Genomic DNA, 15415 nt, shown 5'->3' with positions numbered 1-15415 from the left:
TTAGGATGCCTCCTGGACGCCTCCCTGGTGAGGTGTTACAGGCACGTCCCACCAGGAGGAGGCCCAGGGGAAGACCCAGGAAACAATGGAGGACAAATGTCTCTTGGCCTTGGCAATCCCCCCCGAAGGCGCTGGCTCAAGTGGCAGGGGAGAGGGAAGTCCGGGCCTCTATCCTTATGATGGATCCTTAGGCCAACCCTGGATAAGCGGAAGAAAATGGATGGATGGATGGTTTCTCAGCACTCTGTAATAAAGTTAGAATACCAGAAGGAATAATATCCATTACTATAGCAAATTCTTTTGGGGTTACAGGAATATCAAATGTTTGCAGGAACTCAAAGCAAATTCCCATTATCATTAAGTAGCTAAAATACTAGAATTATGTTGTTACCAAACTATTAGTGAAAAAAAAAAATATTTAATTTCGTATTTGACGTGCTGATCGTTCCAAATAAAATATTTATGTGGAGAAAAGTTCTGTATGTTGAAAGCAAACAGCAGGATTCGTCAGACTTTGATTGTCAATGGTGGACATTTGAAATACAGTTCAGTAAATAATTTCAAAACATCTGAAACTCATTAAAAATGCTTACATAATTTTAATTTTTTTATTAATTGAAAAAAATAATTTACAAAAAGTAATTTGGCTTTTATTTCGACAGTTAATATTTAAACAAAGCCTTTAAAAGATCATTTTTACCTGAAAATGAAAGCAGAAAGTGTTAGAATACTGTTGTTGACGCAAATGTACATAAAACTTTATTTGTCGAATTAAGTCTTGGTCGTCTGTCTCAACTTGCTATGGCAGTTCCTTTATTGTACACAAGAGGGCAGTAAAGACACGCTCGTGATTGAAAAGAAGAATTAATAACAAGAGAAGTATCTTTCTGTACTTCCTGTTTTGCCTCAGCTGTACACTATTTAACACTCATAAATGACTGATGAAAATTGTACGCAGTTTTATATTATAATTATTTTGTTGACAGAGCATGATAATAGTGTGGGAGTCGAAGTCGTAAGGAGAAGGAGAACGGGGTTTGAATCCTGAGTTGAAAGTATTTTTTTATTGTTTTACTTAAAACATCTATAGATATCTACAGCAAATATAGATATCTATAAAATTTAACCTGCCTAAAATTATGTTAACAAAAACTAATTTATCGTTTATCTACAAATACACGAGTACTAAAGTTTTAAATTTACTTTTATTTTGATAGTTGACACAGGAAGTGTTAGCTTGCTATCGTCACATACGGATGCTAGGTGTCATAAGTCTTTATGACCACTAGACGGCGATAAAACCCAGTTTAGTTTGGTTCAACTTCATTTCTATGACTCATCCTGAAATGATAAAAAAGAACGAATGTGTTTCAGTGTTACAGTAAGAATAATATTTACATAGAACGTTTTCTTTTTGTTAGGTCTGACTCAATTTGCTGTTGCAGTTCCGATACTGTCCACAAGATAGCGGTAAAGACACACTCCTGAATGAAAAGACAAGTGTAATAACAAGAGAATCCTATTCTTGTACTTCCTGTTTTGCCTTAATGTCACAACCCACAGTTTCTAATTATTAAACAACACTGATAATCACTGTACAAAGCTTTTATAATGTAATAATGTTGCTGACAGAGTATGATAGTTTAGTGTGGGGTTCAAAAGTGCTAATAAACATGATACCAGAGTTTGAAATTAGATTTTTTTTTACTGTAGTGAAATGCAGAGCTAAAAAACACATTTAATTTAAAATCCCAAACAGGAGGTTTAATTGTTCCCAAAAAGTTATTATTTTTTTTAAATCCTGGTTTTCTTCTGCTCTAAAATGATGTGATATAAATCAGTATTTTTTGCACTTTGTTTTATCTGATTCATTATCTGCAATGGAACTCTCAAAGAGATTTATAGTCCAATTAAAGTTCCAACAATATGAAATGTCACAATTAATAAAAAACATGAGCAGTTAAAAAGACAGCCCCCTGAATGAACAATAACCTTTTTTGAATATAGGTGCCTGTGGCCAGAGTTGGCGACTCTCTATGTGATTTTTTTTTTTTTTATTTGCACATTACTTTTGCAATGCATTTAATGATTTTATAGTCAGGTCTTTCTTTCATTGTTTGAAGTGAGCCCTATTTAGGATAATAAGTTGTTTCTATAAATACTGGGGAGTAGCTACTCCAAACTTTGACTTTTACCTGAAAAAAAAAGAAAATTGATGGAATTTATAACACAGCATTATTTTTAACATTAAATAAATTTGCTTGAACACTTAATATGATACCTGTGTGATGATGAATTATTTAACTGCGCTGAGATAAAATAACTTCTGATAACTAAATTTATTGTCTTTAAATCACCGTACATCTTCCTTCTACAGCAAAGCTTACATGAAGTGTATGAAGTAAAACTAACATTTGAAGAATATTCCTTTAATTATAGATTGCGGCAGGTTTACAAAAATAATAGCAAGAAAATAAAAAGTAACAAACAAATTTCTAATTTATATTTTTAATTATCCCCCTTGTAAGTTAATTACTTGACAGTTGCTCAGTTGGTTAGAAACAAGAAGCTAAATCTTTCCCTCTAATGGCCGTTTACTAGAACAGTGGTTAGACTTGGTTTGGCGTGAAGACATTTAGAATTTACTGGACAGGACTATAAAAGATGTTTAATGTGACATAATGATGAGGTTCTGGGTCGTCTCTCTAGGTAGGGAAAACCAAACTTTTTAACTGCATTTCTTAGCACCAGTCCAGGTCTAACAATGGACCCTCTTTAATAGGAAAAGCCCACTAAACTATTACATGAAAGGTTTTTTTCAATCTCTTGACTATATAATAATTAAAAATATATATTTATATTTTGTAGTCCATAGTTCTTGATATAAAACAGCTCTTACTCACAGATTTGTACTGATCTAAACATAACAAAACTGTAAAACACACGCTGGTGACAGAGAAACTGGGAATGAAATTAATAAGAACCACTGTTGTAGTAAACATTCAGCCTAACTATCCCCCACACACACTTTCACATAAACCCAATAACCAAGATGGTAAACCAAAAAGCAAAGTTAGTGACTTTTGTCCCTGTGAAAACAAAGAAACTCACATCTTTGATCGTTATTGAGAGGAGAAATTTGCTTTTTAACAAACGGAACATCAAGTTTATGCTTCAATCCAAGAATACAAACATGTTTCAAAGGCAACATAAATAACAGAAAGACTAGTTTTTACCTTATGGCTAAAACAAGAGGGGGTGTCTAGAAAAATATATATTCAAAAGGATTTACATTTAAAGTACATTAGCTGCATAGCAGTTTCAGAAAAAAGTCTGTCTGCATCTATGTTAAATAACATAAATGCAATGAACATTTTAGTACAAACAAGATCGATGCAAGTCAGATTTGTCCAAAACAACCACATTTTCCTGCTGACCACTGCTGAGCACTGAAACTACACTTCAAGTGTTATGGCTTAATAATTCTAGTTGAAAACTCATTATTAGGATGTTCAACAATCAACAATGGCAAACTCGTCAATCTGGTTACTAACATCTCTGTGAAGCTGTAGGTGCAATCTGTGCTAGTGTTTCACAGAACAATCGAGAAAGAAAAAATGTAACTGAACAGCGGCAACTCAGTTTGCTAGAATTAAAATAAACTTTGAATGTTTACAGATAAATATGAGAACTCTTGCAAAAACCTCCCTCTTTTTCATCAAGTTAAAAATGACTGTAAAATCAGTCACGCACTTCAGATCTCTGTAAACACACAAATGAGGAAACTGTAATTTCAAAAAAGTAATTACCTCCTCAGTTTGCGCAGCTACAACACTCTGGATCTGAGGGACATTTTGTCATCTACAAATTAAGCAGAACATTCATACTGAACACTGACACGTCTTGGTCGGAGAGCATGGAGCCTCTTCGCTCCTCTAAACCCATTTGGTCAGAAAAAGACACGAACAAGTCTTGAACATACAAGTGATTTGTACATTCAGGTGGTGTATATATACATACATGAGTAACCGTGCACAGTATTTTGCATGTTATTCATAGTATATGAAACTATTTCACAAACTCTTTTAAAGACACAGCCTCCAACATCACAAGGAGACAGTTAACCCTTTATTTTCCACCTGAGAAATATTCCCAAGTTTAGTAACAGCTGCAAAACAGTGAAGCTAGCATGAACAAGTTTACGCTTAACGGATAACAATTTGAAGTGTTTAAACAATACATAAGATACAAATTTTCTCAAGTATTAATATTGTTTTAATAGCATTCTTGCCAGTATTAACATTCCTTCTAAAAAAAAAAAACCCTGATATTTCTCCTCCCACTTAGTAAAATTTAGAAATCAAGAGAGTGAATAAGAAAACCAGTCGATAAACACGAATGTCATCGAACCTGCTTTAATTATTCAGAGACGCAACAAGCTTTAACGACAGCGAAACGCAGCAAGTGATTTTAGCTCCAGCAGGATGAAGCAGCCGCTCCGATGGCAGACTGCTCCCAGAGCAGGAGTCTCACAGGTGGAACGAGTTAACGAATCAGCACACGAAGGGGGTCAGATCACATTGTCATCATCAGCACAGTGAGAAGAAAACACAACTATAATTACAAGAAGCGAACAGCCAGAACAGAAATAAATTAGATATATTTCTCTTGGAAGAAGCATAGCTACTGCACTAATAAAAAAAGAAAATATAAATATTTATACGTATATGATAAAAGTCTTTCTACAAACAAAAAGCAAATGAAATCATCATAACAATATGGAAATATTCACTCTTTTGTTTCACAAGTTGAAGAAAGCCAGCCTTATGATGCTCTTTTCTCTCAAGTCAGGTTTCCTTCCCTTTAAAAAACTGCTCACACCAGCTGTAGTTCCACAAATTACATTTAGTCAAGTTCACATCATCTCCATCACAAAACAGGGGCTGCTTCAGATTTTAAAGTGAATATTAAATGTAACTGTCCTGACACATTTATATTACCATGGACAAAGAAAACAAGACAGCAGTGAGGCATAAAAAAGGAGCTGTATTATATTAAGATAAGAGACCAGCCCCTAGTTTGTTTATGACAAAAAACGTGGTTTGTTGTGCTAAAAAAAAAGAAAATACAAAAAAAGCAGTAAAACACAATGTCTAACAATTAAGTCTAAATTTCGAGGTGAAAGATTTAGGAATTAAAATGGAAATCAGTAAATAAAATAGAAAAGAAAAAACATTCACAAGCCATAAAATTGGCATCTTATCACGATTTATATAAAGTGAGAATCGAGTCAAAGCGGTCCTGAGGCTACCAACATCAGGTTTGTAAAACTTCTACATGTAAAATGGACCCCATTCCTGCTTGTTGATATCATAATCCGGATGAGATGTGCGATCGTAGTCGATTATTTCTTCTCCTCACTAATTTCATCACATTCGCAAAACTGGTGAGGTGGCTCCTTTCTAGCTTGTTTAAAAATACTATTCCAGTTCAAGTGTACCTGATGCGGAGTGATGTCATCAAAGTGACACTAAAACACACTTATCTAACCCTCAAAACAAAAAAATGTAATACAATAAATCAATATTGCTCTACTCTATTTGAATATATTCAGTTTAAATAAAGTAAAAACACACCATTGGAATAAAAATGCTCGTTTTTCTATTTATCTAGAATGTAATTTGACAGAAAAAAAATACATCCACTGGTTGTGATAATTTAATGATGTAGGATAAAGGACATGCTGTCATACTAATGCTAACTAATAATATTGTCTTATTAATAAAACCATTCCCCCACCCCTCACTGTGAGCTATGAAGATGGGGCAGCTAAAGAAATTTAAAAGAACTCTTCCTTGTGAGACAGTGCTGCTCTTTATGGGTGCACAAATCCTGGTTTTATAGGTAAGTAAGTCTCAGACATTATTTGTTCCATTTACGTCACCACTCCTTAACAGGGTGTAGTAAAATGTCTTAATCCAAACATTTATTTCTGGTAAAGAACATTAAATAAAGAGTTGGTAGTGACCCAATTTGATGCATTCTCCCACTGTCCTAGTCTAGGAACTGCTGTCATGTGTAGGACGCAACATAACTTCTGTAAATTATTAAACTAATGTATATCAGACCTACTCAACAATGTATTATAATGTTAAATGAACTAACTTTGTGGTCTTTTAGAAATATCTGGAAATTATCAGCTTCAAAAGAGAAATAATCAACATCACCAAATTTAATTTCTAATTCTTATTTCTTTGCTTCCTCTCTGCACCTTCAGATTCCTTCGAACAACTTTTCAGCAGTGTCACCATCAGCTGCCTTCCAGTGGAACTGTAGGTGCTGCGCAACATTCAAACCCTTCCCCTACACTGTATGACCCATCTTCAATCAACAAAGAAACCACCTATAAGTCTTTTGAAGGACACTGTAGAAAACATTATAAAAACGAAGATACTTTAGACACTATTAGTGACGACCTATTGACAGTTAAAAAATGAAGTTAGATGAATCACAAATTAGCAAAGTTAGTAGTCTTTTAAGGAGAAAGTAAAGAAAAATGGGCTGAATTCTAGTTCTCTGATCAGACCTGCCTGGAATCACTATTTTCACTTTTAGTAATATGGAGTTGGTCAGAGATGTTTGCTTTTCTTGGCCAGCATGCACAGCCATGGCAACCCAATCCTAATTCCAGGTCTAATGGTCTTCATTTAGAAAATATCCAGTCTGTGCTCACAGTCATTCTCATTTAAGCCTAAAGAAACTGGCTGAGCAAAGCTAGTAGTGATTTAAACTTTCAGCTCTGCTTCACAGTTCTGTTTGAATACAGCCAGTGGATTTAAATGAGCAGAAAAACATTAAAAGGTCAGATATGAGCACATTGTAATAATGCACATTAGCAAAATTTTTGACTTGGTCACAAATATTTACCTGTGTGTAATTTTACAGGTAACATTTGGACCCTTTTTCTGAACATTACTATTAGTCCATTTAGCTTCAGGAAAAACAAAAAGACAAATTCACGCGCATGAACATAGATTAGTATGAACGTGTTAAGTTGCTGCCTGTCTCCTGCAGGCTGACCAGTAGGTCATCGATCTTTTCCATGTTCTGAGAGCCAGCCATGTTGCTTGGCACTGTCCCCGACTGATTCATGGACTGGCTGAGCAGGTTCTGGATGCGTGCCTCGCTCTCTCTTTGGTTCTGACCAGACTGGCTGATTGCTATTATCTGATCCGATACCGTATTTCCAGGAGTGTTCAACAACTGGCCACATTCTGCAAGAGGGGAAACAGAAAAGAATCAGGTGAGTTTACAAATAAGTACATCAAACAACATCAAAACTACAGTATATGCTCTCCTATAAACTTAAAAATGTGGATTAACTGTGTTCTAGTCAGTCTGAACATTATAAAATTAGGATTAGGATATCATAATGTAATGACCTGCATGATGGAAAATGATTAATTGTGTTAAATCCATAATTTTTCAATAAAGGGGACAGTAAAAAACAACAACAATAAAGATAGCATAGAATAAAAAATGCACTATACTACATTAAAGAAACAACTAACTCCACAATACACTGTCACCAAATCTAATTCACAATTTCTCCCTTTTGAGTTATATTTTGCTCCTGACTAACTTATGAGGAATATGTGGTGCTTTAGCTACTAAATGTTTTTTTTTTTTTAAACGTACAACTGCCTGCCAAATCTGGAAACAAGGCTTAAGAAAGAAGTGAGAGTGTATCACAACAAAAACGCTGTGGGATGTAAATCCAACAATCTGAAAGAGGTGTCCACCTGGGTAATAAACTCCTTACCATTCTGAATCCCGAAAAGGAAGAGTCCAGGTTGCTGAGGCTGGCTGGGCTGACTGATGCTCCCACTCATGGCGTGCTGAAACAAACTTCCTGGCTGTTGGACAGGGGAGGAGGTTGTCGTTTGAAGGTTGGCCACGCCATTCTGTGGGGCAAACATGGCCGACTGTGCAAGCTCCTGAGCGGCCAGCTCCCCCTGAAGAGAGGTCATATTGGACTGTGGCATGAAGAGGGCGACAGGCTGTTCTTGTTGGTTGTTGGTGCTCGCACCCAACTGCATTGGCTGCTGCTCCTGAAACAGGACTTGCTGCTGTGGATTAGCAGGATTTCCTAAGGCCATGGGCTCAGGACGATTCTGCTGATCTACTGTGACCATGTTGGCTTGGGAAAGGAGGAGAGAAGGGTTTTGGGACTCTTGTGAAACTAAACTGTTGCTCGTCAAAGGAGGCATTTGGCCTTGACTAGGAAACAGGAGGTTGGAGGCCTGAGGTGGTGTGGGCAGACTATTACTGCAAAATATCAGACCAGGCTGTTGCTGCTGCTGCTGGACTGGAGAAAGTGTGTTTGGAGATGAATGTGGAGATATGGCCTGAAACAGGGATGCCTGCTGGGTTGGCTGTGTATGTGGAGGAGACTGGAGGGGCTGTTGCTGCTCCATGGGGCTTCTTTGCTGAATGGGGGGTATTTGGGCTCCCATCTGTAGATTGTTAACATTTGTAGTACCACATTCAGTCTGAAATACTGATTGTGGTTCAGAGGAAGAGGACTGTAGAGCATTAAGAAAGGCCAGCTGCTGCTGCTGTTGTTGCTGCTGCTGCTGCTGCTGTTGTTGAGGATTACTGGCTGAAAGCTGAGTTGGCAAAGAAGTCGGGGGCAGGAAAAGCCCAGGAGGTGAGGTTTGTTGCTCTGATGATTGTAGCACTGTCATGGTGTTTTGGAAAATAGCAGCCTGTACCTGCTCCTGGGAAGCTTTCTGAAACAGAGCCCCTTGTGGATCTTGTGTCTCAGTCAAAGGGTTGGAATTGTGGAACATGGTTGGTGAAGAATGAGTGGGGGTCTGCTGCAAGAAGCTGTTCTGCATAGAACAAAGGTCATTGGCCTGCTGAAAAAGGGTTGCTTGTTGTTGCTGCTGATTCTGTTGCTCCGGTGGGAAAAGCGATCCCTGGTTTGTCACCACTCCCTGAGGAGAAGTTTGATGTTCTGAGTTCTTGACCTGGGCGGTATCTTGAAAAATGCCACACTGCATCTGGATCTGAGACTGGAAAAGCTGCAAATTCTCCAAAACCTGCTGCTGTTGATGAATTTGTTGCTGCTGAATTTGCTGATTTTGAATCTGTTGCTGGTGCTGGATGTGTTGCTGCTGCTGTTGCTCAGCTATAGAGTTGTCAGGCTGAAGTAAGTTGCAGATTCCTTTAGCTTTAAGTTGTCTCACTGCCTCCTCCAGCTGAGTCACTTCATCTGTAGGGAACAGCGGCATCTGCTGCTCTTGGGGTGCAGGTTCCCCACATAGCCTCCCAACACCTGCAGAATTGCTGCCAGACCTCTCCCTCCTGAGACCATCTCTGGGTTCCAAGAGGAACTGCTGTGAGCCTTGCGGGAGCAGAGACTCAGTAGGCAACGAGAAGGAGCTGCTAGCAGCAATGTCCTGCTTCTGGATGGTGGTTAAAGGATCAGTGTTGGCAAAAACGGCAACCTGGGCTTTATCAGCATCAGCTGCAGGCTGGGGAAGGGTATTGTTGAACACTAGTTCTTTATTTAGATGTGCTGGTGTTACATCTGAGTTTTGCTGAGTTGAACCCAAGCCACCATTCTGTTGGAGAGACATTAAAAAGAAGAAAAAGTTATGCATCATTAATATGTAGTTTTAAATTCTAAAATTATAAAGTTTCTAAAGTCTAAAGTTTAGTCCACCAAATTAAAATACCTTTTACATAGTTCCCAATATTACCAATACACTAAAGTCCACTCATCAATAATTTACCTTAAATACTCGAGAGGACTGAAGGTTGCTTGTCACCTCCATTGGAGTGACATCTTCTCTCTTCACTGAAGGCAACATAGAAAAAGAAAGGTCATTTGAGTCTTTATTCAGATAGTCTTGTGTCATCAAAATATTAGAAAAGGCTTTTCTAGTTGAAAACAAAAACTGAATTTAATCAACATCTAAATATAATCAAAAGTTCTTTTATTCATTTAAAATACTCAAGATTGTTGCTGGTTATGTATTTTAATTATAAGATTGAAAAAAAATAACCTTTTATTGGCTCATCAAAAGAACAAGTCTTCACTGGAGAGGGCATCTCTTTCTTCACAGGAATTTCATTTTTCACTGTAATAGTGACTGAAAAACAAGAAAATTGATGTAAATATTGTCAAGAAAGTAACTAAATGTGTCAAAAAAGCCTGTTGACATATCATGTTTTGTTTTTGTTTGTTTTAGCAAATTTGTTGTGTTTTACCAAGATCAGAACAAACCTAAAATTAATAGAATTATCTATAAATACAATTTTTTTGTTCGAGGAAAAAACTAACTGTAAACATCTGCTGTGATTTTACCAAACTGTAGGTGGTAGTGTTGTCTGATACAAAAGATCAGTCTAAGAAGACATCTCAAAGTATAAACATACATTATTTTCTGTAGTACAAAGCATGTGAAAAATAATTTTTGGCATGGTAACAATATAGCTTGTTTTTTTCCTCTTCTTTTTTAACTGGGTAGGCATGGTTTAGAGTGAACTAGTAAAGGTCTGTTAATCTTAAGGTAACAAGCAAAAAAGAGTAAAAAGAGACAGAAATAGACTCAAACCTATATCTGGAGTGTAGGTAAATGGCTGAACATCATGGGACCTCCCAGCATTTGTCACCACGTAAATCACCACACTCACTGGAGAGGTGATAGCTTGGTTCTGATATGGGGGCACTTTCACTATTAGGTGATTCTTGGGAGGATCATATAGAAATGAAAAACAGTCAGTAACACACACAAAAAGGCATACAACTGAACATCTACATAAACTAATACATTTAAGAAAAGCTGCAAATCAGCACAGTGAGTTGATGAAATACGAAAGAACCAGAAAATAAATAAATTCTGAGACTGCAGATTTGGCCTTTAAATGTGAACTGAACTGTAGCTGGTTTAATGGGAATTTAGTCATAAAGACACCTTACTTTTTGTATGTTGTTTTTATGACTTCTTAATTTAAAAAAAAGTGTTTTATGATGTAAAGCACTTTGAACTGCTTTGTGCTGAAATGTGCTATATAAATAAACTTGATTGATTATTGCTTGATCAGTGACTTTAGTGGAAAACGTTCAAGAATTTTTTGTATTCAAAATTATTTTGTTCGTGCATTTTTTTTTTAAATTTAATGTGTTGACAGGCCTTGAAAAGATAAGGGGTCACTCAAACACTTTATTCCACTCTAAAATTTAAAGATACACAAACAAATACGTTGTAATACAAGTTTAAAACAGAAAAAAAAATGAGGCAACATATTTACCATTTCACTTAGTACTGATAATTTTTGTTACAACAGTAAAGGTTTAATCCTGTCTAACAGGACACACTCAGTAAACCTTTCAAGACTGAAAGTAATTAGGTCAGGACACAATGAAACTACTCAAACCTTTGAGCCAAAAGCCATTTAAGATGATTATATCTAAAGCCCCTCACAACACAGAGTTGCCTCTGTCAATCTATTCCTTTCATTAGTAATTACCATTAATCATTCAGAAATAGAACAGCCAATAAGAATGACATTTTACCTGATGAAACAGCTCCATGTCAATTTCAGCCTCTGCCTTCCATGATTTCTCATCTGCAACAAAAAAAAGTGGCGCTGACTGAGTAATACGCCTCTGATGTGCCTCTAAAAATTGATTCATTTCATATATCTAAACATGTCTGAAAGGTTGTTTTCTCACCGGAAGCATTTTCTTGAAATATGACTTTGGTGTCTTTCAGAAAGTTTTTGCCAATGATGAAGACTTCTTCTCCACCTCCTACTGAACAACTGTGTAATGACTTCTTCAGTATCTCAGGCAGTCCTGCAGGCTGAGCTGTAAACACAAAGGAGCACAACACTGATGAGATTTCCTTGGACTACATGCTGGTTTTATGTAAACAATACACGTCTATACACCTTTATTGTTTTGTCCTTTCCTTCTTTATCTCCTCTGCTACTCTCATAGCAGATGTCCCAAATCCACTTGGGCATATTTTCTTGTCTTTAGGCATCTTTCATGTTTGTGCAACTGACCACAGCCTCATTATTGTAGAAATTATTATAAGACTGAATCTGATGGGATGTTTCTGCACCGTCTCTAAAAGCGGATATCAAATAATAACTGTTTGTTGATCTCCGGTGATATTAAAATTGAGAAACAGGACTAGAAAGGGTTTAGTGGTAATTATTAACCAAGTAGGTTTCAGGTCAACTGCCTGTTTTCCCTCATTCAGCTAGTGAACTTTTGAACAGCTAGTTTGACCTTTTTCATGCTGTGAGTGAGTCTAACAGTCATTACAGAGTGGAGGATAAGTTCTCTACACTGCAGATTAATTATCATTTTTCTATGTTTATAATGGTAGTAGTTTTACAGTAGCTAATGCTGAGACTGACTTACTACACAGGATTGGAGATGAGGGAGTCTGTAGGGTAAGCATTGATCCATCTGATCGAGGAATGTTGACCCGAAACACCAGTCGAGCGCGTGTGCTCTTCTTCTTTGATCCTGCCACACCAATACGAGCCTCAACGTCAGCATTTCGGAGCTTCAAGATCCCAACACAGTCAACCCTGGATAGGGAGAACACAGTAACTTGGACATGCTTGGACTTGTTTCCACTTCCAGTTTCATTAACATTCTTTAAGGTATTTTAAAAAAAAACTAGCAGCTCTTTGCAAGACTTAATACCTCAGCATGTCACTCCTGTAGATTATTATCCCCACACCCCACCCCCAGAAAAAGAAAGTGCATGGAAAGAGAAAGTATTTTGTACACCTGTCAGCTCATGTGAACCAATAATTAAACTGTAATTTTAAGCAACTGTTTTGTATGGTGTACAACTGAACATAAAAGCATGGCCCTTTGTGCTTTAACAATAAAAAAGATGACATTATCATAGTAATAGTAGGTATTAAAACAACAAAATGACAAAAAGTACATACGCTAGAGTCATGTTGTTGCTTGGATCAAGGGGCACCTCAATGACAGTTGTGCCATTGATATCGACCTCTTTGCATGCTATGGTGTTGCGACCAGTTACTCTGCAAGCTTGGTAAAATCCATGGGGCTTCACACGTCCAGCATCGTTGCCGACAAACACCTGCAAAATCACTGGCTCATTCACACCTTCCAGCTGTGCAAAGGAAAAAAGGAGACAAATATTGAGATATGGAGGCACAAATATTTTATTTTCTGCAGTAGATCATGCAGTATCAGAGAAGAAATACCTTACAAAAAGCTACACATAACTAGAACTTAAAAGTATTGAAAAAGAACTGATAAATACTAATTTTCTGTCTATTTTAGTCCTAAAACATCCTGTCATGTTTGTCCTGAAGCTGAACATATATCATTTTAACTTTATTCTTTTTTTAAAAGATATGTGACAATTGTAACTGTTGTCCAAATTATTTTTTTTTTACAAATCAGCATCTAATAAAAGGTAAATGAGACTGATGCTACTCCAATTTAGAGAGTCTTCCTTTACAAGTCTGCATTTTTTTTTATCTTTTGCTCCTAAACTTCGTTTTTTTATCTTGAAAGTTGTCTGGATCTGATTATTTTGATCTCTTACAGTACAATCAAGCCAGTAAGTAATCCAGCAGATTCAGACAGCTTTCATGTTCAGCTTTGATGGACATTAAATCATTAATGAGGTTTGTTTGATCACCAAGACGACCAAATAACTGAATAAAGACTAAATATCTTCTCTGATCGGTCTCTTTTCATGCTGTCCTAGGACTATGCTCAACAACTACAGCCAAAGTTCTTATCACACAGTTTACAGCCTTATATGTGAGATTCAGTTATACACAAGAACATGAAGCAAGTTTGGTAAATGTCTGAAGTGGCAGACTGAACAGAAAGGACGAACTGTAGTCTCATTCAGTATAACAAACTTTAATGCCACCTTGTAGATGTTCACCTGATCTAATGAATTTTTTGGTGTTATTTATTAAGAACAAAAAACATATTTTGCAGACTGGCTTTACACAGTTGCATCTTAAAACTAATACAACTAACTGACAAATTCAAATAAAAAGTATTTTAATAGATCTAACAATGAAAAGTGGTTCTACAATGGGATATCTCTTCAATAAAACAAATATAGAATATTAAAATAAAACAGTCATGTGGAAAATTTAAAGAGACATCTCTGTTTAGAGTATACTCACCAAGTATACATGTCTCTAATAAGACAAATATTGTGACTCTCAGTCTTACAGGTCAATACTGACCTTTTTATCCCACTGTTTTCATGCCTCCAAACGCAACAAATGTTAGACTCATAAATACATATTTGAAACACCCTGGTACTAACCAAATCATTAACTTATTATTAATCATTAATTAATTATTTATTATAAAAACAGTGTCATGGTTTTCAAAGTTACCTTCACAGTAGGAAAGCTCTGCTGGGTGCGGTCCTTCACTGACCCCCTGCTACCTTCAGTTAAGTAGCGAGCTCGGTGCTGAGTCTCAGGCTGGACAAGTATCTTAAGCTCCTTCCCCTCACACTTCTGTGGGAACTGAATCAAAAGAGTTCCTCTTTTCTGATTAGTTGTCTGAGGATCATCAGAGCTGCAACACACACAGATTTGACAGAGCAGGTTACTTCTAAAATACTAAATTTCTACTAATCTAGCATTTTTGACACTATTCAGAACATGTGAAAGTATATGTTTGTGTAGATTCTTAGTCATCCACAACATGGCAAATACTAGGTGTTTCAAAAACAAGGCAAGTGGACTTTGATTTTGTAGTTGAAGACATCTTGCTTCTCAGTTTCATTAGGCAATAAAAGTATATATATACACATGAGCATACTTGCACTGTATAAACATACAATGTGTAACATATATGAGGGGCTTTACTCTTATTTTAACAACAATAACAACATTTCTGTAGTTGCTATGGTGCTCTGAGCATTACAGATTTAAGAGGCCCTCCATCAACCAAGCATATTCTAGCCCCAGCTCTTAAAATGTTCAGTTATCTGTTTATTTAATCTGCTCTGCTTATCCTAGGTCTTTGAGAGAGACTCTGTGATTCACTGTGGCTGACCATTGTTTGTACTTTAGTATCCTGCCCCTCCCTTCTCTCTGATCTTGCTGCTCTCCTTCTGTCTAAGTGTTGTGGGAAATATGGAGCCAATGTAGTTTGCTAAAGATTTCCATCTGTTGAGTGTCAGTGTGTCAGTCCCAGATAATACCTGCTGTCACAATTAAATGAGTGTTAGATGAGATTGTTTAGATAGGTCTTCACTAAAAACAAAAGATAAAAAGAATTAAGGGCCTTTATTTAAGAACTCTGTGCTGTACCTACCGACCACAAGATACTGAAGGAATCTAAGATGTCTTAATTATT

The 15415-nt window shown here is 36.6% G+C and overlaps 1 protein-coding gene across 7 annotated transcripts in view; it reads right to left on the bottom strand.

Moving 5' to 3' along the window:
- Positions 1 to 2408: 2408 nt before the first annotated feature.
- nfat5b (nuclear factor of activated T cells 5b) overlaps positions 2409 to 15415 on the bottom strand; it is a 33532-nt gene continuing 20525 nt past the window's right edge. For all 7 annotated transcript variants that reach the window (XM_037979666.1, XM_037979668.1, XM_037979669.1 and 4 more), the window contains 10 exons: positions 14443 to 14629; positions 12991 to 13181; positions 12446 to 12618; positions 11747 to 11881; positions 11588 to 11640; positions 10626 to 10758; positions 10074 to 10160; positions 9801 to 9865; positions 7823 to 9629; positions 2409 to 7274 (listed from right to left, as the gene is read on the bottom strand). In XM_037979666.1, the coding sequence (XP_037835594.1) occupies positions 7036 to 7274; positions 7823 to 9629; positions 9801 to 9865; positions 10074 to 10160; positions 10626 to 10758; positions 11588 to 11640; positions 11747 to 11881; positions 12446 to 12618; positions 12991 to 13181; positions 14443 to 14629 (3070 nt within the window). In that variant the 3' untranslated portion in view covers positions 2409 to 7035. The remainder of the gene's footprint in view (positions 7275 to 7822; positions 9630 to 9800; positions 9866 to 10073; positions 10161 to 10625; positions 10759 to 11587; positions 11641 to 11746; positions 11882 to 12445; positions 12619 to 12990; positions 13182 to 14442; positions 14630 to 15415) is intronic.

Source organism: Kryptolebias marmoratus, linkage group LG15 (assembly GCF_001649575.2).
Source record: "Kryptolebias marmoratus isolate JLee-2015 linkage group LG15, ASM164957v2, whole genome shotgun sequence".
NCBI lineage: Eukaryota > Metazoa > Chordata > Actinopteri > Cyprinodontiformes > Rivulidae > Kryptolebias > Kryptolebias marmoratus.
Note: the sequence above shows the minus strand (reverse complement) of the source record. Positions and strands in the feature narration are given on the sequence as shown.